We start from the raw sequence: 23,557 nt of genomic DNA, 5'->3' as shown, positions 1-23,557 counted from the left end.
AGGGATGGGCATTCGTAAGCGCAACTAACGAAACATGACAGGAACCCCTGAAGCGAGGTCGCAAAAAGGGAGGAATAAGGATACCAAGAAATGCACGAGCAAAGTCAAACATCAGGGCAGATTGGCAGAACCACGATTCTAGGTAGTATGCTATGCATCCCCATGAGTCGAGATTCGATTATCTACAACATGATGACATGCCCTTTCTCCACTCCCACCATCCATTTTTCTGTTATCATCATCCGGCACGGCAACGACTTCCCCGTGAACGATGGCCGTCCCCGCCGCCGGTGGGATCAATGATTTGACGGGGGAGACTACAAGCTACCGTATCCGATGCCATGTGCCGGCACGGGCAACGGCAACGGACACGGGGGGAAGAGAGGAGCGGCCAAGCGGTGCCGTGATCTTGACTCGTGCGAGATTGCGAGACGGTGGGTGGGCGACATTCTGACACTGACAGTGCCGTGGTCCGTGGAGAAAATCCTTGAAGAATTGCGTGGACAGGTGGGTGGGAACCGTCAACCGCAATGTGACAGGTTGTCCAATCTATCCGTACGATTTTTTTAATTGCGGCAAGTGGAGTTCCCCGGTATGGTTCCGAATAGCATCATCATCCGCGAAGCCAAGACAAGGGGAAAACATGCAGACGCACGACTTGTCTCCGCGGATTTGGACGTACTCCGCACCAGGGATCGTCTTCTCTCTCAACCCTCTCAAAGTCTCTCGCTTAACGATTTCGTTGAAACAAGAACGTATCCATCAGCCCACACACGTCAAGGAGTTTGAAAGCCCGCATCTCCAATCCCCACAATCGATGAGATTGCAGTCCAACGTCTTTCTTGAACCGCGGAGAAAAGACATCTTACGATGAGGAGCATGGCCCCAACATCAGACCACCGAGCTGTCAAACGCTGCATGTGCGCGGCGCGGGTACGCTGGGGATGCTGGAGAATTTGCCTGGATCATTCCGTCATGTCCGCTCCGTGGCAGCCGGAGCCGGTTTCTCGCGAGGAAACCTTAGCCCAGGCGACCCTGGGAGACCACTCATGAAGCGGCTTTCGGGTTGTAAAGGACGACCCCGCGTGTGTGTGTGTGTGATGGTATTGATGACGATGATGTATCACATCAGACGATTAAGTCGGTTCGAGCACATCGTACCAGAAATCCGGAAACGGAATGTGTGATGAGATGGAGATTGGCTTGGTATCAGTGCCCGGACAGATGCACAGATACAGATGTGTACGGGGCAGATACGCAGATGCAAGGCCAAGAATCTATGATAGGAGCGTTATGAACCGTTGTCTGAAACCAAATGTGCGGCCGTTACAGACAAATTACGGTTGTCAAAATGATATCGAAAACGAGGAAATCAAAACGGGTATATTCTCGTTATTGCATCTTTTTCTCATCTCGAACGGTGCAATGGGTCAATTGGGTCCGTTATTTCGCATAATAAACGGATCAAGCTGGCCTGAGCTCCGTCATTGATGCCGTTCATGATGTTCGCTACTCGTCAGGCACAAAAACGTCAAGGTGTAGGAAGGAAAGGGTGTGCCGGCAACGTCGGATGGGGGTGTGTAGATGTGCCCAGTCCGTTTTCGACGTGAGACTTGTGGGACGTACGGAGTAGACGGAGGCTGGTTGGTCGAACGGTGACAGCTTGCTTCCCCTTCCTTTCACTCTGTACGGAGTAGTGTAGGATGCCAATGACGACGACGCTGAGCCGTATGAGCCGGAAGGGATCACTCTGAGGATGTATTGCATCTCGTCGCTAGAGATGCAGCGGTAGGCGAAAGCCACGATAACCACATCATCTACAGACTGCAAGCCACCGTGATAGACGCGAAGCTACGGTCCCTTCTGTCCGGGGGTTCCGTCCTACCCTCGTCCGCACCGTTCTTCCGGCCCCTTCTCCCTGCCGTCAATCTTCCGTCTCAAGGCCACGTCCGAAGCCACGCAACAAACACAGAGTGAACGGCGCAGCCGGCATATGCGAGACCCGGATCTACCTACCTCATGCATCGGGGGTTGCTTACCCTTTGTGGTGGTGGTTGTTTGGCAGGACTGCAGGACTCACCGGAACAGCCTCGATTCCAGTATGCATGCCCTTGCCGGGGAAAAAGCAGTAGTTTGTTTCTTCACACAGCCTCAATGTCTCCCTGCCCGACTGTACGAATGCTCAGTAAGAGGAGCCCTGCGTGTCTTGGATTTCTCCGTTCGACTCAAAAGAGAACAGGGTGGTGAGCAGGGGAGGGTCTTACTGGCCTCACTTTTAACCTGCAAAAGAACCCAATTGTCTCGCAAGAAGGGAACACCTAACCCAACAAACTCGTAGTCGGCTTGGAATCAAAGAGGGACCCTAGACTTATGGAGAAGGGGCATCACCGTCCTCTGCAATTTGCATTTCCAGTGGCACCAGATAACCACAAACAAGCTCTTTACCGAGTGTCTACCCTCTCGTATGCAATTGAACCTTCAATTCAAGTTCATAGCTCGTTGCTCCGCAAAAGAATGACCAGGTATGTAGAACAGGGCTGGCAGGAGAGGCTATCGGTATCTCAGCTGCTCAGCACCCCCGACTCAGCTGGTATGGTTATCAAACTAATTCTTTTCCCCACATGATCCGAACACGCCCGTATCCAGTGCATTTTTACGATGATCATTTCCCTCCTCTGCCAGAGTTTGAACGTTATCTTGCGGAAATCTCACCCCCAAGGGGCCCCAAATATTGATCAGGGGTTCTTCTTCTGTCGCACAGCTTGGCACATATTTGCACTCAACCTCCAAGGCGAGAGGAAAGATGATGGGGCGCGCAGGAAGGGAACATGAGAAGTGAGGCTCCGGCAAGTCGGAACGAATCTCAATCTGCACGCCTTGACGAAGAGTTCCAAGGAAACCCCATATGGTGGCCCCCTCCTCCTCGGAATGGCCCCAAAATTAGCAACACCAGATGCAAGCAATCATGTAATATCCATACGAAGCTCCTCACATATCACCAACAATCCGTTCTACGGAGTACTTGGCTTGCTCTCGCTGCAGCACAGGCCAGGACCCCGAATAAATCTCGTAAGCCGGGGTCCTGCGGCCTGCCAGACTCTCGCTCCCTTAGTGTCGATCATTTGTGCCCATCTATCTCAAACCAGGACAGAATCCCCGTCTCCAGAATTTAGAGCCGAGTCAAGAAACTCTAGTCTATTACCGCACTCTTTCAATGTGGGTGATGGTCGCATTCTATCTTGGTCGTATCATGCTGCCGCGCAAGTACGACTCGCCGAACCGTGCTTTTTTGAGCCCTCGCTCTCTCATTTCCAGATGCCACTCAACCCCACCATTCTCTCTGTCAGCCCCAATTCCATCGACACCTTACAGATTGTGAAGCCCTCAATCTGTACGAACGGAACTACGGATAATAAGTTGTAACAGTCCCCTGCCCGCCTTGTCTCCAGCCTTGTCTCCAGCCTCCCCCGCCAAAGAAGGAGCCCTATCTGCCAAATAAATCACGCTGGCGGCTGATCGAGGCGAACGAGAGGAGACTTGGGATATGGTGATGTTCGCCATACGAAACGTACCCCCATCTCCTCGATCGACGGAATCCTGTCCTGTCTGCCAACTTCCAAGTCCTTAGTCTCAGAACTACGAGGCCTCCCTCTTTGCAAAGCTGCCCTCTTGTCGTCCGTTTGCAGACAATTCGTCTGCCGTACCGAGTAGCAACCATCGCCATGCTCCCACTTCGCGCGCAACCCTACTCCATGTCGAGCTGAGAAAAATCGTCCTACGGTCTACCAGTCCCAGAGCTGGAGACAACCTTGTGAGACGGGGTGATAATCACACCTTACGGAGCTGACCGTCCTGCCATGACCATCGTACATGGAGGCGATGGTAGGGGCGTCACTCTTCTTTCCCCACGAAAGCTGCAACCAAGACCCCTTCTTCGGTACTATAGCCGCATACACGTCGTTATCATAAGAGGCTCCCCTTTATCATAGCCGGCGTCTGTTAATGGGGGGGGGGGGGGGGCGGGGGGTGGGAAGGGGGGAGAAAAACGCCGCCCGCGGGGCTCAGGGGGGCCCGGGGGGGGGGGGGCAACCCCCGGGCCGCGGGATTCGGTGGGGGGGGGCGGAGGGGGGGGGGGGGGGGGGGGGGGGGGGCAGGCGGTTGAGACGAGCGAGAGATACCGCGCTCGCGCGGCTCAAGGGGAGCCATGGGAGGGGGAGCCATCACTCTGACGCCGGAATTCGGCGAGACGAGCGTGGACGATCTACGAATGCCACGGTACGACACCGTGGTAAATCCTCAAGTCTGAGCTTCCGCGGACATGGACTATCAAACGCCCAGCTTCTCATTCCTTCGTGAACTCGTCCCCGTCGGAGTAGTCGCAGCCCCAATCCGTGCCTCCATGTCGACATCCGCAGTTCATCCACCCTTTGACACTCTTCCCAGCTCCATCCCAGCTGCGGCGTCCCGCGTGCGACCCAAAAGAAGAGAGAGAAAAGGCCAACAACCTGCGCGGTAGATCTTCTCGTGTCATGTCACCCACCCCAAGAGCTATGATTATCGCTGCTCTCGCTGCGCTCTTCCTGACCTTGCCCATGTCCACCTTCCTCCTTCGCGCCGGCGCCAGCGCGGTTTCTGATACATTTTACATGCTAAGCGAAGGCCCCTACCTCGATGTCACGGACATGCGCGAGGCCATTCAAGAGGAGGGGGGGTGCTGAGAGGTTGTGATCTGCGTCTGCGCTATGCGTGCGCAGGATGCGAGCGCGGCTCCTCGGTTCGATTGTATGAACTGGTTTCGCACTACTCTATTCGTCCATATTGCAGAAACAGTCGGTGATTGACGGCTTTAGTGGTTGTTTACCTGACCTGCCATCCGGTCTCACGCAGATGGTCTTTGCATTTTTTCTTTCACAGCCACAGTCAACTCTACTGTCCCCATGCATACATGCACGTTAAGTCAAGAGGTGGTGGTAAGCAACATCAACGCCCCAAAGCAGAATAAACCGTTCGCCGTAACGGGAATACCCTCCTGCACCTCGGCACACCATCTCCCCCAAAGGCCGTCCTCTTCCCAAAAGAGTTTTCGCAAGGTTACCGATTCGTTGATAATCAGGGACCGAACGCTTCTAGAGTCGTCAAACTTCCTGTTTTCCGTGCAGATGTTTGCAGATCGCCTCCCCCTCCAGTAACGAATTCATGAAATGTAAAGATTGCACACACGCCAAACGCGAACCGGACGGTAGGGACCGGAGGCGGGCTGCACTTCGCCTCTCATCCCCCACACCCCAGATGCGAGATGCGGGCAATATTTAGAAACACGTACGCTACGAGAAGGACTGGAATGCGGGCCTTGGGGCCTTGAGTGAAGTCGCTGTAACGTAACGTGACACTGAGCTGAAATCGTTGTATTGGTATCGAACAGCATAATGACACAATTGCATCATCAATAGTATGTAGTTTACTCTATCTGAGCAAGACACGCAACAAGACTCATTTTCGCAGGGTGATGCTCCGTTAACCTTGACGAAATGAACTGTTGAGTGGTGGCCGCGGGACGTTGATGGTCCGCGGAAGCGAGAGACAGGAAATCCAAGACTTGGCCGAGAGAGCGAAAGACACGGATTTGTCCGGAGACCAACGAAACATTTCGTCTCAACTTTTTTCTGTGCGTCTCTGTCTGTGTGTCCCCTCCGCGGCTCTACCTCTCTCTCCCTCCGTCGCGGGCCAGCAACCTCTCCTAGATCCGGACTCGACTCCGATCGCAGACAACTTGACACAACAGCAGGCAGTCCGGTCTTCGAGCCCGCTGTTCATCGGGCGCGTGTTTCAGAGGAGGGCGAGGGAGAGAGGTACGGACTACGGCCGACAGGCTTCACCCTGATGCTGAATTTTTTTTCTCGCATTTTCTTAACCTTTTTGCTTTCTTTGGGTGGTTCGCCCGTGGGACCGACGGGATGCTGTGGGAAATGTACGGATACTTTACGCTTCTTTTTTCCTGCGTCGTTCGCCAAGCTTTGGTCTTCATCTAGTATACCTTTTTTTTTTCTTTTTCGCATGGACTGATTCCAAAAAAGTGCCCACGGGATACGGAATGTATGGTCTGAAAATGGCCGTATCGGCCGGCCGGCCGGCGGGCGAGTGGGCGGGCGGTTCGGTCGGTTCAGTCTTTTACGGCTAGGCGCTTGAAGCCCTTTTTCGTCGACACAAGTTCGTCCACGGTCCAACACGGGGCGGACGAGGTTTTGCCAAGATTGCGAGGTTTATCGCGAGAGAGATTAGCAGACTATCCTTATGGAGTACTCCGTATCCGTACATCGATTTCGTCGAGGCCCCATCAACAACAAATCCCCGGAACTTTTCCGATTTTCTGTTGTTTGCTTCGGGCATAATCGAGCCATGGGGCCCAACGCATTGACACCAAAGCTTGGCAGGGTTGTGATAGCTCGGGAATGAGATGTTGAGCCTGTCTGGCCCAGAGATACCATCACGGTAATGATGAGGAAATGATTTTTTCACAATTTAGAAAGAGGCCAAAGAGCTTGCGAATTGCTTCATTTGATTGTTCTTGATATGTTTCATAACATTTCTGTAAAAGAGTCTGGTATCCGCCTGCTAAAAATGCTAAATCCCCGTTTTTTCTTTTCGCCAAATGATGCCCCAAGGGTATTGTAGTAGTATCCTGTACACTTTCCTCCTCGTATCTTTTTCCCATGGTAAAAACAATTCCGCTAATGATGCTATTCCAATTGCGCGCTCATCAAAAATCCCCCAAAAAGAGCCCACTCGCCCTAGCCCCGCAAGGACAGACTGCAGCATCGAAAAAAGAAGTCAAGAAAAAAAAATTGGTAGCCGACAGAAATATTGACTTTCCCCATGCGCGACGACGTCAGAGGCGCCCACCAAGCAGGGACGGAGTCGACTGCGGAGAAGGGAATGGTCGTGATTGGGCGGGATTGAGAAAAGCGCGCCATCTCGGCAGTGCAGATTTCGTGGTCACCAAAGGGCAGAGAGAGGAGTGCCCCTCACGAGGACCCCTATGATTCTCCAATGACGTCCGCATCGTCGACTTGTGTTCCACTCCCTCTGTGGAATGGACTGGTTTGTGTGTGTTTCCCCCCAAACTTCGCAAAGCGCGCTAAAGTTGGTGGTGCATCTGCAGTCGCGAACAGCAGCGCCAACCGACTATTTTCCAGAGTTTCGGGGTAGAACCATCATCATGCACGGTGATGTCTTTTCCCCTTTGGTGGAGGAGTTGAGAGAGGGGAGACCCTGAAGTGAAAAAAAAAGTCGCTACAGCAAGCGCCGGCAATTGAACCAGCGGAACGGAGCCAAAGGGTCAAAAGAGAAAAAGATAAGCCGTGGCTTCTTCTTCCCTTCCGGACACGCATTCTCCTCGTATCCGAGACGAACGAGAAAGGGACCTTTTTCGCTCTCAGGCACCAAGAAAGAGAAGAAAAGCGGAAGCCGAGGCAGGCGCAGCGGCCTGTGCGTTGGAGGTGGGTGGAAGACCGCAAACAGCGCACAAGAAAGGTACATGAAACTGTTGCCTGTTCGCCCAGCGTTGCCGAGTCTCTTTTTTTCGTGCGCGTTGCAAGTGAGAGAATGTGGGGTGCCCCATGCGCCAATAGCCGGTTGCGGAAGTGCCAAGGCCCCAGTGTCAGCCAATCCCGCGCCCCGAAGGGTGGGAAAGTGGAGACACGGGGGCATCGTGCAGCCAATGGGAGAGGCCGGGCTGTGAGATGACTAACCCTGAGACCTTTTGCTGGTGCTGGTGCATCCCTCCGTCCATGTGGTCAGAAGAACTGTAGAAGGGAAAAAAGCCAAGATGCGTGGAAGAAAGGCGTTCGATAAAATAAGTTCCTGACCGGACTCAGCCACTGGGTCGGGCGAGGAGGTATCCATAAGCATCGTAGCTGTCAATTCGGGTCAGATCATGTCAGACCCGGTTGAATGATTGACAGCTGGTGAGGTGTGGCTACCGGGAGACCCCGTCGGCGCCGACTCGGCACGGCTGTCGACAACTGTGGAAAACGGATGTTGAACGACAAGTTGTGTGCGAGTGCATGTGCTTGTTGTGCCGTGTTGACATCTTTCTGACGTTGCGTAGCATTGGATAATGCTGCTGTAGCAATGTGCCGTCGTTCATGTCCATTGGAGGGCTTGTGTGGGTTGTTTCAACCTCGACGGGGTGACCATGTGACTGAGGCGAGGCCAGGTCGAGAAGAAGAATCCAAAGGAGAATGGACCCACTTTGTCCAAGTGCACGGTGCATACATTTCGATGCTCTCTTCTCAGTCCGTGGGAATAGAATTGAAGATGAAGAGAAGAAGAAAAAAAGCTGTCGATCAGACCGCGGAGTTGATTGGCAACTCAGACGCGGTCTGGGGAATCGCCGACCTGTAGTGCTGATCCTTGGTGAAGGAATGAGGTCTCCCTCTCAGGGAGACATACTCAGTCAGACATGACTGTGTCCGTCGGGTCCCTGGACAACTGAGTAAGATCCCAAGTCGTAACCGAGCCGAGCTATGTGCTCTCGCTGTGGTGCCTGACGTAGAGTTGTCCTTCGCATGGTGGTGTACCTCAGTCGTGTGGGTGAGGTTGGCCATCATCGGCTGTTGTTGGAGTCGTGTCCATGGGAGTTGCAGACTAGATTTTGCTGCAGTTGGTTGGAATAAAGAAGATGGTGCCGGTCCGTCGTATACTGATCCGTCACCCCCCAAGTTACGTCCCGACCTATGGGCCACTCATTTGTAGCCGACCATCTTGGCGCAGCGTTCGCAGTAGTAGAGGTTGTGAGCGATGCGGACCATTCCCGTTGAGCTGGAGTCGTCGGTGGAGGTAGCCTCGACGGACCTCGCGCAGCGCAGGCAGCGAAGGACCTCGACGGAGGCCACGGGCCTGGAGATGGAGTCCATGCTGTGTCTGTAGGATGAGGATGCTGAGGAGAGGTCGGAGTCGGAGGATGAGGAGGAGCTGTAGTGGATCTGGGAGGGGCGCGAGCTCGTCGAAGGCATGGTGGTGGTTGTTGGTGTTGTTGTTCTATGGTATTGTAGTAGTTATCCCTGTTGGTGGTGGTGTTGGTGGTAGTGCTGATGTTGGTTTGCCTTTGGTATAGTATTCCAAGTCGTTGTATGTTGGAAGTTGGAGTTGTATTGCAAGTGCAAGAGTTGGTAGGGAGAGTGAAGTCCCGAGATGTGGGCGTGGGAAGGCTTGATGATATATAATGAAGAGTAACTGTGGGAGGACGAGCAGTGTGGTGTCCAAGGGGGGGTGTGAGCGGCAGGGGTGAGGGGTTAAGAAAAGAAATAAGGAGGGTAAAAGCGAACACCAGGGTGTAATCTGTGAGTCTGGCAGGGGGGTGGGTGTGTGAAAAGGCCCCCGGGAGGAGAGGGGTGTGCGAGTGTGTGTACTTGTGAGTGAGTGTGTGTGTGGGATCGACGAGAGAACGGATGGTGATGGCAGGCTCAGCGTAATAATGCAAGCTTGCTTGTGGAAATGTGCAAGGCGCGACGGCCTATGGAACTGTCGGCAAGAAGGGAGACGGCCAACGGTCACTCACTCACACTCCGTTGTCCGACAGAGCCGGGCTTGTGCAGCTTGTGCTAGGAGCAGTGAGTGGTGGGTGATGCCGCCCAGCACGACAAGAAGTCAGAAGGGCAAGGGGGAACTGGTGGTCGTTCGAGGAAAGAGAAGGGGCGTGTGAAGCCAAGCCCCAGCCAAGCCGAGGGAGAGAGACTATGAGAGATTGGGAGAGAGAGGAGAGCGAGGAAGAACGGAGAACGGAGAGAGTGAGTGAGAGAGAGGGCGTGACGGTGTTCTGCTGGGTGGATGCGAGATGGTGTGGGTGGACCGTCAAAGTGACGGTTCGATGACTGGCGAGACGGTCGATGCCGATTTGGAGACGACGTGGTGATTACGGATGGGCGTGAGTCCCGTAAAGGGCCTGCGTCAGCGTTTGCTTGGTCGAATAAGACTGGGGTGTGGGGTTAGTTCCATTCGTAACGGATACGGACAATGCATATGCACTATATGCGACAAACGGTGATAACGGAACGGATGGAGAGTCTTACGGAAATATTCGTTCCAACGGGGCGCCGTCCGTCCAACGGAGGAGGGGCGTGTGCAGCTGAACGGCAAACGCAAACGCAAACTGGAGTCCTGGACTGGGGGTTGTCGTTCGATTGGGCAGATATCGGGAGAGCGTTGGCTGCAATATCTGAGTCGTAATACCTAGCTTCCCGTCTTTCTTCCTTTGGGCAGTGCTGAGGCCGAAATGCGTGGTTTGTAACTCAACAAGCCCTAGGGTACGGAGTAGTGTGACTCTCTTTTTTTTTCTGTCTTTCTGTTTGAGGCCTGCCTGGATGAGATGTATTGGTGAATTGAGGCCTGCTCGCTCGCTTCGCACGGCGTAAGCGCCGGTAACTGGAACCCTCGGGGATTTCTATTTTTTTTCTCGCTAGGCGGTGTTGATTCAATGTGGGTTTTCGATGACTTGTCAAGTTGAACCCTTTCTTGTTGATCAGGTAACAAAACGACAACACGTCGGTGACTGGGCGGTATGACTCTTCCAGACCGGTGGATAGAGTTTCAATGCAAATGAACAACGAACCAGTAAAAGGTAAAAAATTGTCTGCTCAAAGACTTTTTTGTGTCAAAGGAAGAAGCGAAAGTGTTTGTTTACCGGTGAAGACAAACATTCAAGGGGCTGCGTCTTCCTTCGCGGCACGGAGATTGATGGGGAACGTCGGCACTTTTAACACATCTCGCATGGGTTGGATCGGAAAGATGGAGCTCTGAAATTCAGGGTCCAAACCAAAGGAGAATTAAAAACAGAAGAAAAAGTGATTGATCAGACTTCTAGGCCTCACTCCTGCTCCATCGTTTCCCGAGTGCGCCCTCCCTGGATGTAACTATTTTCCCATGTTGCGTTGCGCATATCTGGGTCCCGCGTTGGCATGTTTGTGCTTGATCGAAAGGACGACGAATGTCCTACCATCGTCGATGCTATCACCCGCGGGTCCCTAAGTTCTAACAGCCTCCCCCCTCTTTCTAAGCCTCCCGGGCGATACCAGGCAGGGCAGGTCATCAGTCCGAGACGCTGGTCGAGAGGTGGCTTTGATTGCGCATCTCGATTACAGGACGGGTTGTGGAGGGTGTGGCGGAGAAGCGACATCAAACGGCGGGGGAAGCTATGAACCCGTAGCGCCGAGTGTCAGTACGGATAGAGCAACGTGGTGTGGATTTGTGCGTGTGTGTATGTGTGTCCGTTCATCCTTAGGTTCTCGCCAAAAGGCTGATCCTGACTGTTTGATGGGTGGTCATGAACTTGAAGCCAGCTGTATTACGTGGAAATGTCGGCGTCTCATGGGGCGGCCGCGCGGAGCCCGTGGATTGTGCGTGATAGGGCGGGCGGTACACACGTTCGCATTCACACTCTCACTCTTACACACACACATTGACGGACTTGGCTTGGATCACGGGAGGTGGAGGTTGTCAATGGTGGGTAAGAAGGAATAGGAGTCTACTGTGTACGTTGGAGATTTGGCAAAAGTAGCGCAAGGTTTCATGTTTCGAGATGCCGCCCGTCCCCAGCCCAATGGAGATTCTCTCAATGTTCCTGAAGGGGGCGTCTTGATCAAAATCTCCGAGCCACCGATGAATACCACCCATCATCAGGCCACCTCAACGCTCAATCGCCGTTTTCGACACATCTTCAGCTGTGCTGTCCCAGCTGAATATCAGGGGACCTAACGATCAAAAGAGCCAAGTCCCAACGACGGGGGCCACCCCAGATCGACAAAACGGAGCCCCGAACCGTGGAGCACTGGAGCGGCGTTGGAACACTACCGTCTCGTTCCTTCTGGAGCCTTCAACAACCCTTTGATTTTGGAAAATAATCCGCATTTTCGTTTGGCTCAGACTCGCAGAGGCAGCCCGCAAGTCCCTCTCCACGGTTTTGGATTGACAATTCGCTCGTGGCAGCCGTCGTGCTAGATGCTAATGTTGCATGATCCTCACGGGAAGCCGTTGTAAATCTCCCTCTCCCTTGCGTATGTAATTTACGCCATCACTGCCGTTTTCCAACTAAGTGGGGACTAAGGCACCTCCCAGGGCTCCTCCATCTCTCTCAACGACGCGCCATGGCGCACAGTCTGATGCGTTGCCTTTGCGCCTCGTTCTCTTTGGCTTGGGCTTGGCCCTGGGTGATAAGATAGACATGGCATGCTTGCTCTGCTGAGAGCGAGCGAGCCCGTCGAAAGCGAAGAGGGCAAAAAAGGGCATCCACTTGGCGGGAACGTTCTCAAACTTACATAGAGGGGCCTTGGGACGGACGGAGGGCCCGAACCATGCGATTTCCGCGTAAGGAATTGCATGTTGTCGCAAACAGAAGCCCACCGAGAGAGCGCCATTTAGTACCTATTCTCTTTTTTTGCTCCAAAGGGGTCCTCAAGGCGGCCCTTGCGGCCCCTTCTGACTCTTAGCTGGTGATCAATATTGCCTGGGTCTATCCCTTCCCCGGAGCATGGGGTTTTCTCTACGGACCCAGGGTGCGGTGCTCTGTTTTGCTGCGGTCCAAAGGTTAGTTAGAGATGCTGTTGCTGCCTCTCTGTTTCCCTCGCATGTGCACTTCCCATCCTCTACTTTACGGCTTCGGATTCATGCTCGACTCCTCCATCCTTGCCAGCCTACAAAGTACTATACTTGCTTACCTCGTGCGCCCCCCCGTGCCCCCCTCTTCCCGAGGGCTGTGTATGTCAAAAAGGTGTCAGCCTGAAGTTCGGGGTCCAAGTTGCCCGTTCGAATCCATATCCCGGCGTCCCGGAGGGGGGGGGGGGGGCGCAAGACCACTCGGCGACCAGCCCCAACGCTCAACGGCATCAACGGCACCAACGGGGACGGCACCACAACGGAGCCAACGGCCACTCCTAATTGGCGTGTCTGCGTCCCGTTTTTGGTCGGCGGGATCCGGGGTCGGGAGGAATTTGTTTGGCGTATACAGCCTCTTTACGTGAGAATTGGGCCCCGATGGAGGTATGGGTGAACAATGCATATCACGGGAGAACGCGACAACCCAAATATAGTCAGTATGGAGAATTTTTCAGAGATATTGAAGAGTATGCGCATGCTTCTGTGTTGTGTGAAACGCGATGGGTTGAGTTGGTTGTTCCACTCAAATTTGCTTTTGCTTGGGGGGAGAGCTATTTTCTGCCCATTTTGTTTGTTTCTGTTACTATTCCTAACCTTTGAGTATCACAGGTAAAGCTCGTGCTATTGAAACTGCAATACTTTGCTGGAAGGTTGAAAATTTGTTTATTTGGAGAATACGAGTCAAAGAGGAACACTTTTTCTCGATCAATGTGGAAAAAACTTAACCGCCGTTGCGGGTGCACGACAAAGGGCTGTTGTTGGATGCAATCAACCCCCATCATGAGCAAAAAAGCAACGCGGCGGTGGTTCTCTCTTTTTTTGCGACGGGGTGCCTTACGAGCCTACGGTGCGGGCATTGATGGGATTCCGCCGAGATGATTTCCGCAGCGTTCGGGGAGATGTTTGACCAATAAGCCCGCTCGCGCACACACGAACTCAAAGTAAGGGGGAGACACTGGGCAACTCTATTTTGCTGGCCAAGAAAGCCCGCAAAAGGATGTCGCGGTGTCAAGAGTCTAGACCTTCTCTGGAGACTTCTGTTGGCCAGGCAGAGCGGGCTCACGGAGGCAGTGAGACGGAGGGTGATAGACTCTCAGTTTCTGGCTCTCTCCATCCGCAGTGTCACTTGACTTGGTGAGACGATGAGCCCTGTCCTGTCCTTTTTGACATTGTCACACGATCACGGGCTTTTGCAATCTGCCCTTTGCGCGCAAAAGTGTATGTGTGCGTGGCTCCTACCTCTGTTCAGACTTTCCGCCATGGCATTTTCAATTTCCAATCCATCCCCCTTCTCCTGTCAAAGCTTCGCAGTTCCCGTTAGATGCCAAAGTCTATTTACCCCTCTGTAGAGTCACAGAAGCTCTTAGCAATTCATCCTTCCTTGGTAATCTTTCTCTCCGTTTCTCAGACCACTTTTACCTTTCTGTGACCAAAAATTATTAATCTTGGCTCTCCAAGACTTACCATCTCTGTGTACACGACTAGACAGCCGCATCCAGATACACGCCACGCAATCTTGAGACGGCAGCTGCCTCCTCCAAGACCTTTGCCAGCAATATGGTACCGTCAGTCGATGATTGGTCAATGCCATCCACTGTCTTGGCTCCCTCCTTTGCCTCCTCTTTCCCCTTATCTTCACACCTCTATCCGTTTTGCGTTAAGCCGAGGGGGCGTGTGTGATCCGTAGCGTATGGATGAATGCCGTTTACCCCGTTCAAGAGAGCCTCTCCCCGCTCTCATCTCCCGTCTATGCAGATAACAGCAACAAGAGACGGAGAGGTCCCCCCTCCCAGCTCCAAATCCCCACGGTCCACAACCGACGAGACGGCAGCACCGACATAACCACATGGGCGTTAGTTACTGAGAGACAAAATTGTGCCTGAAAGGGGCTAGACTCAATGACACGCGCAAACTCTCGATCCCTTGGGCTGCGCGCCAAGACACATACCCTGTCGATCTCCCAGCCTTTTTTTCGATCCTTAGCCCAAGGGTCCCCGTTTTCTTCAGCTTGGGTCTCACGGTCTGGTCTGGTCTTGGAGGACCTTTTTGCAGTGGAGAACCCAAGACGGTTCGGTATCACCGTAATTGCTCTGAGCCCATTTTCCATCCGCCAGCACGCACGCCGTCCCAACTCCCAGCTCTACCAGGGCGGGCCCTTTTCCTTTTGGCTACTGTCACTGCTTCTGTCAAGACCACAAGACTTGGTTTAACTTCTGTAGGGCAGACGCTAGTTAAAGGTGTAGGGCGTTGAACGTGGAGGGCACTTAAGTAGGCACTCGTATGCGAGTAAAGGGTATCTCGCGTCTTCGCTTCTTCACTTTTTGATAGGAGCTAAGACTTCCCAAGCCCCAAGACATGCAGTGCTTGCCAGAAGCCATTTCCCTCCAGCTCGGCGTCCAGCATCTTCAGAGCAGGGTACTTGGCGCTTTCCTTTGCACAATTATGCACTATGCGCGCGACACCGTTGCTAGGGAATGTGTCCACAATGCCTACAGTAAACATCGAGAGTTCATCCTCATCGGCCGTCTTGCATGGGCATCGTCCGTCGGAAGGGAATACGGTGCGACGCTGCCGAGATAATACCCCATCCCTCCGAGCGTTGTCCCGCTGCTCAACCTAAGCGAACCCCCTCTTCTGTACGGAGACGAGAAGGGGTGATGGATGGATGGAGAAGGATGAAGAGGAGGTTGGCGTATCGTAGTTCGAAACCCATCGTCTCACTGAATGCTAAATCGTTGCAAAACAGCCAAAATGCCATGCAAGACCACGCAAGCCTCGCGTGTGCCAAACCCCATGCCATGCCATGTAACTGCCTCAACTCTCACACAATCCCGCACCACTCCAGAGACGGGCACCACGCAAAAGCCCGCATATCCTCACCAATGGAGCGCCCGTGGCTGTGGCTGCAGCAGCCCGCGTGCCCGCACCGCTCGCCCAGGGCGAAAAAGAGAGCGCCTCTTGGAGTTGCGCGTACGTTACTCACGTCCGAGGCTGGGTTCGCTTGGCTGCCTGCCCTGAGTCTTGTCCTTGTGGTGCCTGTCACTGTTGTCAGACCGCGTCTCGAACGTGAAGAATGATATGATAAGAGCGTATGCACTGGAACGGGGAACAGGCTGCAGAATCGGCGGCGCGCGCAAAGGGCAAAAAGGCAATCACGGAAATGGCTGATTCGTCAACGGTTCCCGCTAAATGCCAACAACCGAGACCCTTCGAAATAGTTCAGTCATTCACACACCGGCAGGCAAAAGCCACAAGACGGTTTCCCTGCGTGCCTGTCTGTCAGCGGGTTTGCTGTTGATGACTACCCATCTATCCGTAGATGGGTGTAAGAAAACATCACGCCCCCAGGAGACCGGCCACTGCATTAGGAATGACTGACAACTCAAAACCCCATTCCGCATTCTGTTCGCCATCTCTGCCGTGGTTTAATCCACATGGATGCATCGGAAGATTGCTGAGGTTATCTCCTGATTACTCTCCCAATCCGCGGGGCCCCCATCTCGCGTCCGGGTCCCCAGCGAGTGCGAAATGCCGTCTTCACACCCTATCCGTATCTCCGCTCACGCGGAGAGGGTTTCGCTGGGCTGCGCGGCACCGAAAGAGACTCGAGCTTCGGCTTCCCTCTCTCGTTTGCATCCAAACTCTAGGCGTATCTTCGGGTCCGCCGGCTATTAAGTGCATAACCCCGCGTGGCTCCAAGTCAGCTTTTTCTCTTCACTACATCCGTCTCAAAGTTATCAATCCCTCAAGCTCACACACGCCCCACCTCTTTGGGGAAAGGCTTGGGACCTTTTTTGGTGTCGTCTCATGCCTAGCTCAATTTGAAGTTCAACTCTATCAATCCGGCGCCCAATCATCAAAGAAGATCGAGACGGTGTTCGGGAAGCAGTTGCGCTAAACCTCGGAGTCCTCAATTATCAAGTAAGACCCTTGCTTAGGAATCTCTCGAATAATCAAGTAATCGACTTCCCGTGGAGAATGCGAACGACTGGTGGTTCGGCTTCTGGGCTGCATGGCATATCTTTCTCTCGTCCAAGCGTCCACGGGGTGCCAAGGTCCCTTGCCGTAGCACCCTCACGCTACTGCGTAGCCATCGTGGTGCGTTCGTAGCGAGAGATGCGTGTGGGTTGAAAGACTCATATTGCCCATCGGGTGCTACGGCAGGTATCGACTTTTCCCCATGCCATCGTGATCAGACGAAAAAAATCCCATCGTGCATTCGTGCTTCGCCAGCGAGGACCCCCTTCTCCCACGGCTCAAGCAAATGAGCATGCAATATTCAAACTGACCCCTTTCTGCCAAAGCGTAGCTGAAGAGACCCTGTCCTGACCTTTGCCTCTTTTTCAGTGGGCTTGTGGGTTGTGTTTTGGCACTTGCTCGGTCTTTTGGACGAGTCTGGCATCGTAAACCCTCAAAACTGCCGGGTTGGTGTTTCGTACACCCTCTCGCTTGTCACGAGGCCGCTATGCAGCTCAAATGCATCGTCGATGTGTGAGAATTCATCGGCGATGTAGGGCAAAGGGAAATAAGAGCGGACACAAGCAAACTCGGTTGCTCGGTTCTCAAAACACCAACGAATCTACTCGCCACGCCCATCGCCACCTCGGACGCGTATCCTCCATAGGGAACAATTCCATCAGGTCCCATAAGGGAAATTCACCCAATGGCACAAAGCTGATCGACATTGTGTGTTCAAGCCTTACCCGTCTGTCATCCCCGATTCTTTGCCTGCCCCTCCTCCACTATTGTTCCCATCGGCAAGGTAAGCCTCAGTGTGGAGATTGGTCTTCCAATTGTTCTGCCTTGTGGTCACAGCTCTTGCGCCTCGAGGCAAGCCTTCCTCATACTGCAAGTGATCGTCCATTACATCTGCGGGAACGGATGATCCGCAGATGACTACTAACATTGAATTACAGCATCCTGTCGCGAATATCAATAGTAGCGGCACGCACAGAAGCATCGCATCGGCACATCGAGCACGACCAGCGCATCGACAGGCAACGATCGATCCAAAGCGCACCAGCAACCAATGATTCGCATAGACGGTCGCAAATGCAATAGTCTCAGCTCAGGACTCTACTCTATCCGCCTCGCTTGCGTTGCAAAAAGAGGTTGCTGAGTACCACAGGGACAAGGCCAGAGTCCGTCTCGCTCCATGCCCAACATTCACTGGTATTGACCTTCCTGAGCTTGATAGAAATCACCTGCCCTTTAAGAGTCATTGTCCGACGATATCGCAAAGCCAAGTCGCCTACCAAAGAGAGACACGTCAAATCCCGTCACCCAGGCTTGTACAGAGTTGTACAAACGTTTGGTCAGGGTCTCTAGTCTCGATACAAGCGTCTTGCGGCCACTTGACGGGAATGCGGGTGTGGCATGCGCAAAATCCCTTGCCAACAGCACAACCTTCCCCGCGACATGGCATCGGGCAGTTGTTAGTTTGATCGGCTCCCACCCGTTGCCCATCGACAAGACCGCATCCAGAGCGTAAGCAAGACCGTGACTGACGGCCTAAAGGTACGTTTTAGCTTCTTCAATGGCGTCTGAAACTTTCTTCATTCTTTCTTTCCGTCCTGTTCCCCGCGGTGCGCCGGCCCTGATGCTAGAGAGGGGGAGCAAGTCCTCCGCCCCTCCGCGGTTTTTCAACCACATGATTCCGCATCGGTCATCGAAACGAAACTCGATCGAAACGCTAATGGTGTCTTTACGTCCTATTTCGCGCGTACGCTACTGGCGGATACCCTACCCGCGCTTACGCTCTGTCGTTCTTCGATCTCGATGACATTCAATGCCAATTTTGCCAATTTTCCGCACCTTTTCGATGGTATCGGCTTTTCTCGATCAAATATTTCAGAATCTCTCATTGCTTTTCACCCACCGGAAACTTTCCAGTTCCCTGGCTTGTGGCTATCCCCAATCCCTTCCCTGCCAGCCAGCCACCCTTGCCTTCTAGTGCACTTTGTCCTAGTTCGAGCGCCTCTGTCTACTTTACCTATTTGAATCTATCGTACTCCGTATTCACGTTCACAACTCGATTTGACTATCCCTCTGGAGGAAGCTGAGATCCCGATACCTAAAGACAGCACCTAGCCGTGCCCTTGTCGTCGATCCGGCTAGTCTGCGATCGCGATGAACGTTGCACATCCGTCCCTGAATGCTAGGCATCGTCCATCTAGTCTTCTTCATTGGCTCATGGCCTCGGCATAGTCATGCTATCTTCACCCAATACCGACCGTCAAACGGCTCACCGTTCCAGGTTTTCCCCCCGATCGACCGTCACCCATCTTTTCGCATGACGTTTTTGCACCTATACCATACGGTGCATCTTCGATCCATCTCGAGGGATCAAGCTCCATTCCTCTCGGCCGTGACTCCTGCAGTGCTACTGGACGGAGAGCCACTCTTTCCTTCTTCTCCGTCGTCACTAAGCATATCTTTCGCTCACAGATAGTCTGCTATTCGGAGCCGGCACGGCGAAAACCACCGACTGAGCAAGCCGAGGTGCCATTTTGCCGGGTGTTGTCCAGCTTAACTCCAGTCCTGGCCCCCAGCGCCAAGTTCCTTGGTTCCGGTTCCAGTCAAAAACCAAGTCAAAGGTGTCTCGGTTTTTTTGACATCGCCGATCCTGTATCAATCGCCCTGCTTCTCTGGGGTTCACTGTCCCAGTTCAACCAATATGCTTTCTCAGCCCGCTCAGCGCAGGATCCATCTGGCAGGGAGAGGGGTGTTCGGGGAGGATACCCTTCTACCGGGGCGACGATACCTATCACTTGACACTCGTGCTGATCAATTGCCTGCAGTGGCCATTCTGATGGGGAAGATGGATTTCTGAATACCACCTCGCGGTTCTAGACCATTGTCGAACTCGATACGATGACAGGGAACGCCTGCGAGCAAATTCCTGGCCATTGGGGTTTTCCTTTTCGAATAAAGGTAATGCCCCAGAGATTCTCCGCATTTTCTTCCCAAGCAGGGTTTTGGCAGTGCGGCTCTATGGCTTTTCTGCCCAATTGATTCCTCAAGCTGCTAGATGTTGACCTGTGAGCGGAACCAGACAGCATCCAGTCGGTGTCCTAGTGGTACCACTTGTTGGCAGTACGACCATACGATTGTGGCCGCTTTTCTTGTTTATTGTGCTATCGGAGGGCAAGCCAAGGCACTTCCCTCGATATGGTGAAGTCTTTCCAACGGCACACTCGCCGACCCGTATTCATGAACCAGTGTTCATGAATACGATAGCGATGGGTGTTTCCGATTCCGATTCTGGCTATGCCAGCGAGCTTCTAGCTCACGATTTCACCCCGTCATCCAATCTTCTTTACATCGTCCGAAAGCCCGGTCTCCCGATCCCCTTACCCACGGGCTTTCACTAGCCCGGCTCGCGACCAGCCCGTCTACCCAAGACCCCGATGACGGGCGCCGATGGAGAGCCGGCGCATCGAAAGACGCAAGCGGGCCTCGTGCCCGTGTCCGAGAAGCAATGATACCAAGGTGTGATTCGAGGCCCCTTTCTCACCGATATTGGCACGGCATATCGTTCTCCTTTCCTTGGGGCGTGTCGAGAAGTTTATGCATTCTGGTTCGCACCACGGCCGAAGCGCTAGGCGCGCCGTGTCTTCCTTTCTCGATCTAGCAATACCGATACTTCGGCTCCCTTCTGCCCCCTCTCTATCGTACCCCTCCTTGGCGGAGACGGACGGCGCTTCATCTCACGATAGTTGCAACGAACGTCGTCCCCTCAACCCTTGCCATTGTACACATGTCCTCTCCCGCCGGCAAATCGGACTTGAAGTCCCAAACGGGAGGAACACTAATTCTTCCCGGCCGAGAGGGTACGCACCACTCACCGAGCAGGGGAGGGGGTGCGTCGTAGCAGGATCTTCGGGGTCTAGACGCGCCGTCGACGGGATGACATGCGGCGCCAATGTACAATGATGACAGGCTGTGCATGATTGACCGCCAGGAACTGGAAGGAAGGAAGACGAGGGCCCTTTGCCTTCGATCCGTGACCTTGGTTGAACCCCTGCGAATCTGGAATTTGGCTGTGTGTTTGGAAGCAAGATGACGATACGGGGAGGGGGTGGACATTGGCAGAGGATGGACGAATGCGCATCGCCAAGGTGGCCTTTTTGAGTCTGGACCCTGTGCCTTTAGCTGTTCGTCGGTGTGAGGATATGCGCTGTCGGACAATGAAGCGACGAGAGGGACTCTAATGTGCCGCCAGGTGATTATTCGACGAATGCCCACCGACGTTTGCGCTGATGCAAGAGCGTTGTTGGTCTCTCTCCCATCGGAAATGTTAGAGGATATGAGGGCGTCACCACCGTTGAGGCTACCACCTAGAGCTCGGCCTCTCGGTAAACGCTAGGCTGAGACCCTGAGACTAAGGGCACAGCGGCAGAACCCTTATGCAGGGTAAACCAAACGCAACCTTACGTAGCACGCGTAGTAAGCGTCGGGCCACAGAGACGAGAAGGGAATGGGTTTTCCGTCCTCAGAAGAGAAGCTATTGGAAGCGCCAAGATGCAGCTTATGAGTGTCATTTACAGCCATAGCGCCATGCTTTGCTTTTCATCTCACTTTTTTACCCATGATTGTGAGGGTCCGAGGTAACGAAGCTGGTGATGCCGCATCTGTCCCGTACGTCTGCCCCGCCCCGGTAAGACGGGGTCGTCGGGGTGCGGGACGAACTTCCGGAAATTTTGCTCCGGATGAAGAAGATTCCAGCAAAGGATGCGATATAGATGCATGGTTGCTCTCGCTTTTCTTAGAGGTTGCTGACAGGTAGGTACCTTGAATTTCAAGCTCCGTATTTGACAGATGGTGGCCCACTGCTTGGATGTCATTGCTTGTGGCCTTCCCCGCGAAGACCAGGTTGCAGGGTGATGGGGCTGGCCGCACCGGTCTTATTGTCTTAAAGCACATAATCTGGTCCTTAGAGATGGAAAGAGAAGTCCTGTATATGGCAGTCTTTGCAGCGAACGCTCGTTAGCTTAGACGTTCGAGTTCGAGGGTACCTACATCGCTGTCTTGGTACTATCTACGTCCCTCTAGGCGGTAGGTTGCCTTACATCTGTTCCCAGACGCAGCTTTCTATTTACGCCACGTTACTCCTGTAATCAATATTGGTATCCTTCAACACCTTGCGAGAGAAATCAGCGCCCATCAGGTATGCAATCGGGGTTTCATACCTGGAATCTTCTTGACAATCTATGAGATGACTCAGGCTTTCTTTCACCGATTTCCCTGCTCAATCGACATTTCATCTGTTTGATCTGTTACTTCACTCGAGTACTTCGTCCAAGTTAAACTATAATACGGAGTAGCGAGTTCTCATTTGAGGCTGTACATCAGAGTATCCGAGCATGCCCATCATAGAATCCCGTCCGTAATATACCGGAACAGGTATTAAAACCCTCATCCACTGCCCGCCCCATTGTCGGCCGATCGTGAGATTCCACAACAAAGAAATCTGAGTAAACCAGCCTGAGAAATCGCTTGAGATGATGCTAATTCGCTTGAACATCATGCCAACATGCAGTTGCCATTACACAAATCTGAATGGGACCTTCCACAAGGACGCGGCCCCACCGTGGAGCCAGGACTCAAGTCTAAGCCTACTTAGTTCCCAGCTCCACTGCTTCTCCCAACCAACTATCACTGGATGTCAACATCCACCAATCCCCGATAGTCTAGTGGTGAGGATATCTGCTTGTCATTGAAGATTCAACGATTCGCAGGGGACCGGGGTTCAATTCCTCGTCGAGGAGTACTCTTTTGCACTTTTGACATAATAGCAAAATCTTATTGCTCTATTGCTCGCAGTCTTTTGTTTTCTTCATGTTTTGCTTCCGTAAACTCGAGGGGTGACCCCACGTGGACCCCCGACCGGAATGAACACCATCATGGATTCTGCACGCTAGGCAACCGGTACTTCTCAGCGAACATGGGCGCCCACATGCGCTCCATGAAGAAGCCAACCTCCGGATTCGTCGAATTCGCCGTCTCAAACTCGTTCAGCGCCTTCTGGTACGCCTCCTTGGGCAGCTTCCGTATCGTCTCCCGCCGAACGGCAAATGTCCCGCCGTGCATCGCCCGGATCGCCGGCGGATGCTCCCCGCCTACCACCATCGTCCAAAACTGCGCCGGCGTGTACGGCGCAAGCTGCAGGCTCTTGATCTGGTTAGCCGTGATCCACAGCTTCTGTGCCGAGCTATTCCAGTCGACTTTGCCCCAGTCCGCGACATCGTGGAACAGCGCGTCGTTAAAGGGCGTCACGTCGTCGGCCGGGACGGTCATCGCCTTTTGCACCATCTGCTCTGTCGTGTTTACAGCGGGCGCGATGAGGTCAAAGGGATCCGCCTGCGTGAAGATCATGATCTCGTCGAGGGTATCGTAGTTGTTTACGATGTGATGCAGGTGCGTGTGGCCTTCTCGTCCGATGTTGGGAAGGGCTACGTAGGAGCGGAACGAAGAGTGTTGAATGGTGTCGTTCATCTGTGGAACACCGCCTTTGGAGTAGAGGTAGGTGGAAGCGGCGACGGGCGCCCATGGATCGAGTGATTCTTTGAAGCGCGCGCAGACGATGCCTAGCTGCGACGGGGTTGCTGCGAGGGCCGCGAGGAGCGGGAGGGTGATGGCGACCATTGTTGGCGTTTGGTGCACGTATGCGGGTGGGTGTTCGTCTTGGCGGAAGAGGTTTGGATGAGCAGAAGATGCGACAGCCCGCGGCGAGCGAGGTCGTGTCCTCTTGAGCTCTGCCTCCTTTCCATCCCGTCGGTAGCATGGCCTATGCCGTTGAGACCGGTAATCAAACTCTAATCCATCAACAGCAGCGTACTCCAGAAAGCATCCCACCGGTGCCAGGGGAACTTGGAAACTTAAGGTGTTGACGCGCAATTATAACGAC

The 23,557-nt window shown here is 53.5% G+C and overlaps 10 protein-coding genes and 1 non-coding gene across 11 annotated transcripts, besides 1 other annotated feature; 5 read left to right on the top strand and 6 right to left on the bottom strand.

Moving 5' to 3' along the window:
- Nucleotides 1-594: 594 nt before the first annotated feature.
- CLUP02_09900 (uncharacterized protein) lies at nucleotides 595-2,735 on the top strand (the record flags this gene model as incomplete). Its single annotated transcript, XM_049288876.1, has 8 exons — nucleotides 595-755; nucleotides 830-1,085; nucleotides 1,165-1,242; nucleotides 1,703-1,758; nucleotides 1,824-1,973; nucleotides 2,089-2,243; nucleotides 2,339-2,590; nucleotides 2,647-2,735. 8 exons carry the CDS (start codon nucleotides 595-597, stop codon nucleotides 2,733-2,735), a joined length of 1,197 nt encoding a protein of 398 aa, XP_049146020.1.
- Nucleotides 2,736-4,204: 1,469 nt separating this feature from the next.
- On the top strand, nucleotides 4,205-4,718 carry CLUP02_09899 (uncharacterized protein; the record flags this gene model as incomplete). Its single annotated transcript, XM_049288875.1, has 2 exons — nucleotides 4,205-4,288; nucleotides 4,416-4,718. The coding sequence occupies 2 exons, from the start codon at nucleotides 4,205-4,207 to the stop codon at nucleotides 4,716-4,718; spliced, it is 387 nt and encodes a 128-aa protein (XP_049146019.1).
- Nucleotides 4,719-4,805: 87 nt separating this feature from the next.
- Nucleotides 4,806-5,441, bottom strand: CLUP02_09898 (uncharacterized protein; the record flags this gene model as incomplete). The annotated part of the gene is made up of 4 exons (XM_049288874.1): nucleotides 4,806-4,905; nucleotides 4,980-5,144; nucleotides 5,219-5,257; nucleotides 5,329-5,441. The coding sequence occupies 4 exons, from the start codon at nucleotides 5,439-5,441 to the stop codon at nucleotides 4,806-4,808; spliced, it is 417 nt and encodes a 138-aa protein (XP_049146018.1).
- Nucleotides 5,442-5,560: 119 nt separating this feature from the next.
- Nucleotides 5,561-6,178, top strand: CLUP02_09897 (uncharacterized protein; the record flags this gene model as incomplete). Its single annotated transcript, XM_049288873.1, has 2 exons — nucleotides 5,561-5,849; nucleotides 6,075-6,178. 2 exons carry the CDS (start codon nucleotides 5,561-5,563, stop codon nucleotides 6,176-6,178), a joined length of 393 nt encoding a protein of 130 aa, XP_049146017.1.
- Nucleotides 6,179-6,788: 610 nt separating this feature from the next.
- Nucleotides 6,789-6,875: a sequence feature (Short protein (CLUP02_09896, UQC84399.1) was converted to a misc_feature.).
- Nucleotides 6,876-6,886: 11 nt separating this feature from the next.
- Nucleotides 6,887-7,707, bottom strand: CLUP02_09895 (uncharacterized protein; the record flags this gene model as incomplete). The annotated part of the gene is made up of 3 exons (XM_049288872.1): nucleotides 6,887-7,095; nucleotides 7,168-7,238; nucleotides 7,295-7,707. The coding sequence occupies 3 exons, from the start codon at nucleotides 7,705-7,707 to the stop codon at nucleotides 6,887-6,889; spliced, it is 693 nt and encodes a 230-aa protein (XP_049146016.1).
- A 1,037-nt stretch (nucleotides 7,708-8,744) lies between these two features.
- On the bottom strand, nucleotides 8,745-9,014 carry CLUP02_09894 (uncharacterized protein; the record flags this gene model as incomplete). Its single annotated transcript, XM_049288871.1, has 1 exon — nucleotides 8,745-9,014. One exon carries the CDS (start codon nucleotides 9,012-9,014, stop codon nucleotides 8,745-8,747), a length of 270 nt encoding a protein of 89 aa, XP_049146015.1.
- A 25-nt stretch (nucleotides 9,015-9,039) lies between these two features.
- Nucleotides 9,040-11,670, bottom strand: CLUP02_09893 (uncharacterized protein; the record flags this gene model as incomplete). Its single annotated transcript, XM_049288870.1, has 12 exons — nucleotides 9,040-9,234; nucleotides 9,329-9,514; nucleotides 9,564-9,602; nucleotides 9,669-9,973; nucleotides 10,037-10,262; nucleotides 10,322-10,422; nucleotides 10,493-10,633; nucleotides 10,692-10,750; nucleotides 10,869-11,189; nucleotides 11,232-11,303; nucleotides 11,455-11,468; nucleotides 11,533-11,670. The coding sequence occupies 12 exons, from the start codon at nucleotides 11,668-11,670 to the stop codon at nucleotides 9,040-9,042; spliced, it is 1,797 nt and encodes a 598-aa protein (XP_049146014.1).
- A 43-nt stretch (nucleotides 11,671-11,713) lies between these two features.
- On the bottom strand, nucleotides 11,714-12,676 carry CLUP02_09892 (uncharacterized protein; the record flags this gene model as incomplete). Its single annotated transcript, XM_049288869.1, has 5 exons — nucleotides 11,714-11,867; nucleotides 11,922-11,997; nucleotides 12,105-12,417; nucleotides 12,477-12,558; nucleotides 12,648-12,676. 5 exons carry the CDS (start codon nucleotides 12,674-12,676, stop codon nucleotides 11,714-11,716), a joined length of 654 nt encoding a protein of 217 aa, XP_049146013.1.
- A 76-nt stretch (nucleotides 12,677-12,752) lies between these two features.
- On the top strand, nucleotides 12,753-20,132 carry CLUP02_09891 (uncharacterized protein; the record flags this gene model as incomplete). Its single annotated transcript, XM_049288868.1, has 30 exons — nucleotides 12,753-12,789; nucleotides 12,861-13,032; nucleotides 13,083-13,136; nucleotides 13,591-13,718; nucleotides 13,788-13,958; nucleotides 14,006-14,073; nucleotides 14,134-14,213; nucleotides 14,336-14,500; nucleotides 14,542-14,863; nucleotides 14,977-15,188; nucleotides 15,246-15,302; nucleotides 15,395-15,695; nucleotides 15,761-15,819; nucleotides 15,890-15,973; nucleotides 16,099-16,536; nucleotides 16,607-16,746; nucleotides 16,996-17,139; nucleotides 17,191-17,288; nucleotides 17,346-17,410; nucleotides 17,464-17,500; nucleotides 17,591-17,693; nucleotides 17,777-17,939; nucleotides 17,968-18,135; nucleotides 18,255-18,551; nucleotides 18,617-18,670; nucleotides 18,728-18,794; nucleotides 18,856-19,374; nucleotides 19,501-19,631; nucleotides 19,703-19,973; nucleotides 20,022-20,132. 30 exons carry the CDS (start codon nucleotides 12,753-12,755, stop codon nucleotides 20,130-20,132), a joined length of 4,716 nt encoding a protein of 1,571 aa, XP_049146012.1.
- Nucleotides 20,133-22,329: 2,197 nt separating this feature from the next.
- Nucleotides 22,330-22,418, top strand: CLUP02_tRNA194. The gene has a single exon. It is a non-coding gene; the product is annotated as a tRNA-Asp (tRNA).
- A 133-nt stretch (nucleotides 22,419-22,551) lies between these two features.
- CLUP02_09890 (uncharacterized protein) lies at nucleotides 22,552-23,295 on the bottom strand (the record flags this gene model as incomplete). The annotated part of the gene is made up of 1 exon (XM_049288867.1): nucleotides 22,552-23,295. One exon carries the CDS (start codon nucleotides 23,293-23,295, stop codon nucleotides 22,552-22,554), a length of 744 nt encoding a protein of 247 aa, XP_049146011.1.
- Nucleotides 23,296-23,557: the final 262 nt, after the last annotated feature.

The sequence above is a fragment of the Colletotrichum lupini genome, chromosome 5 (genome assembly GCF_023278565.1).
Source record: "Colletotrichum lupini chromosome 5, complete sequence".
NCBI classification, from domain to species: domain Eukaryota; kingdom Fungi; phylum Ascomycota; class Sordariomycetes; order Glomerellales; family Glomerellaceae; genus Colletotrichum; species Colletotrichum lupini.
Note: the sequence above shows the minus strand (reverse complement) of the source record. Positions and strands in the feature narration are given on the sequence as shown.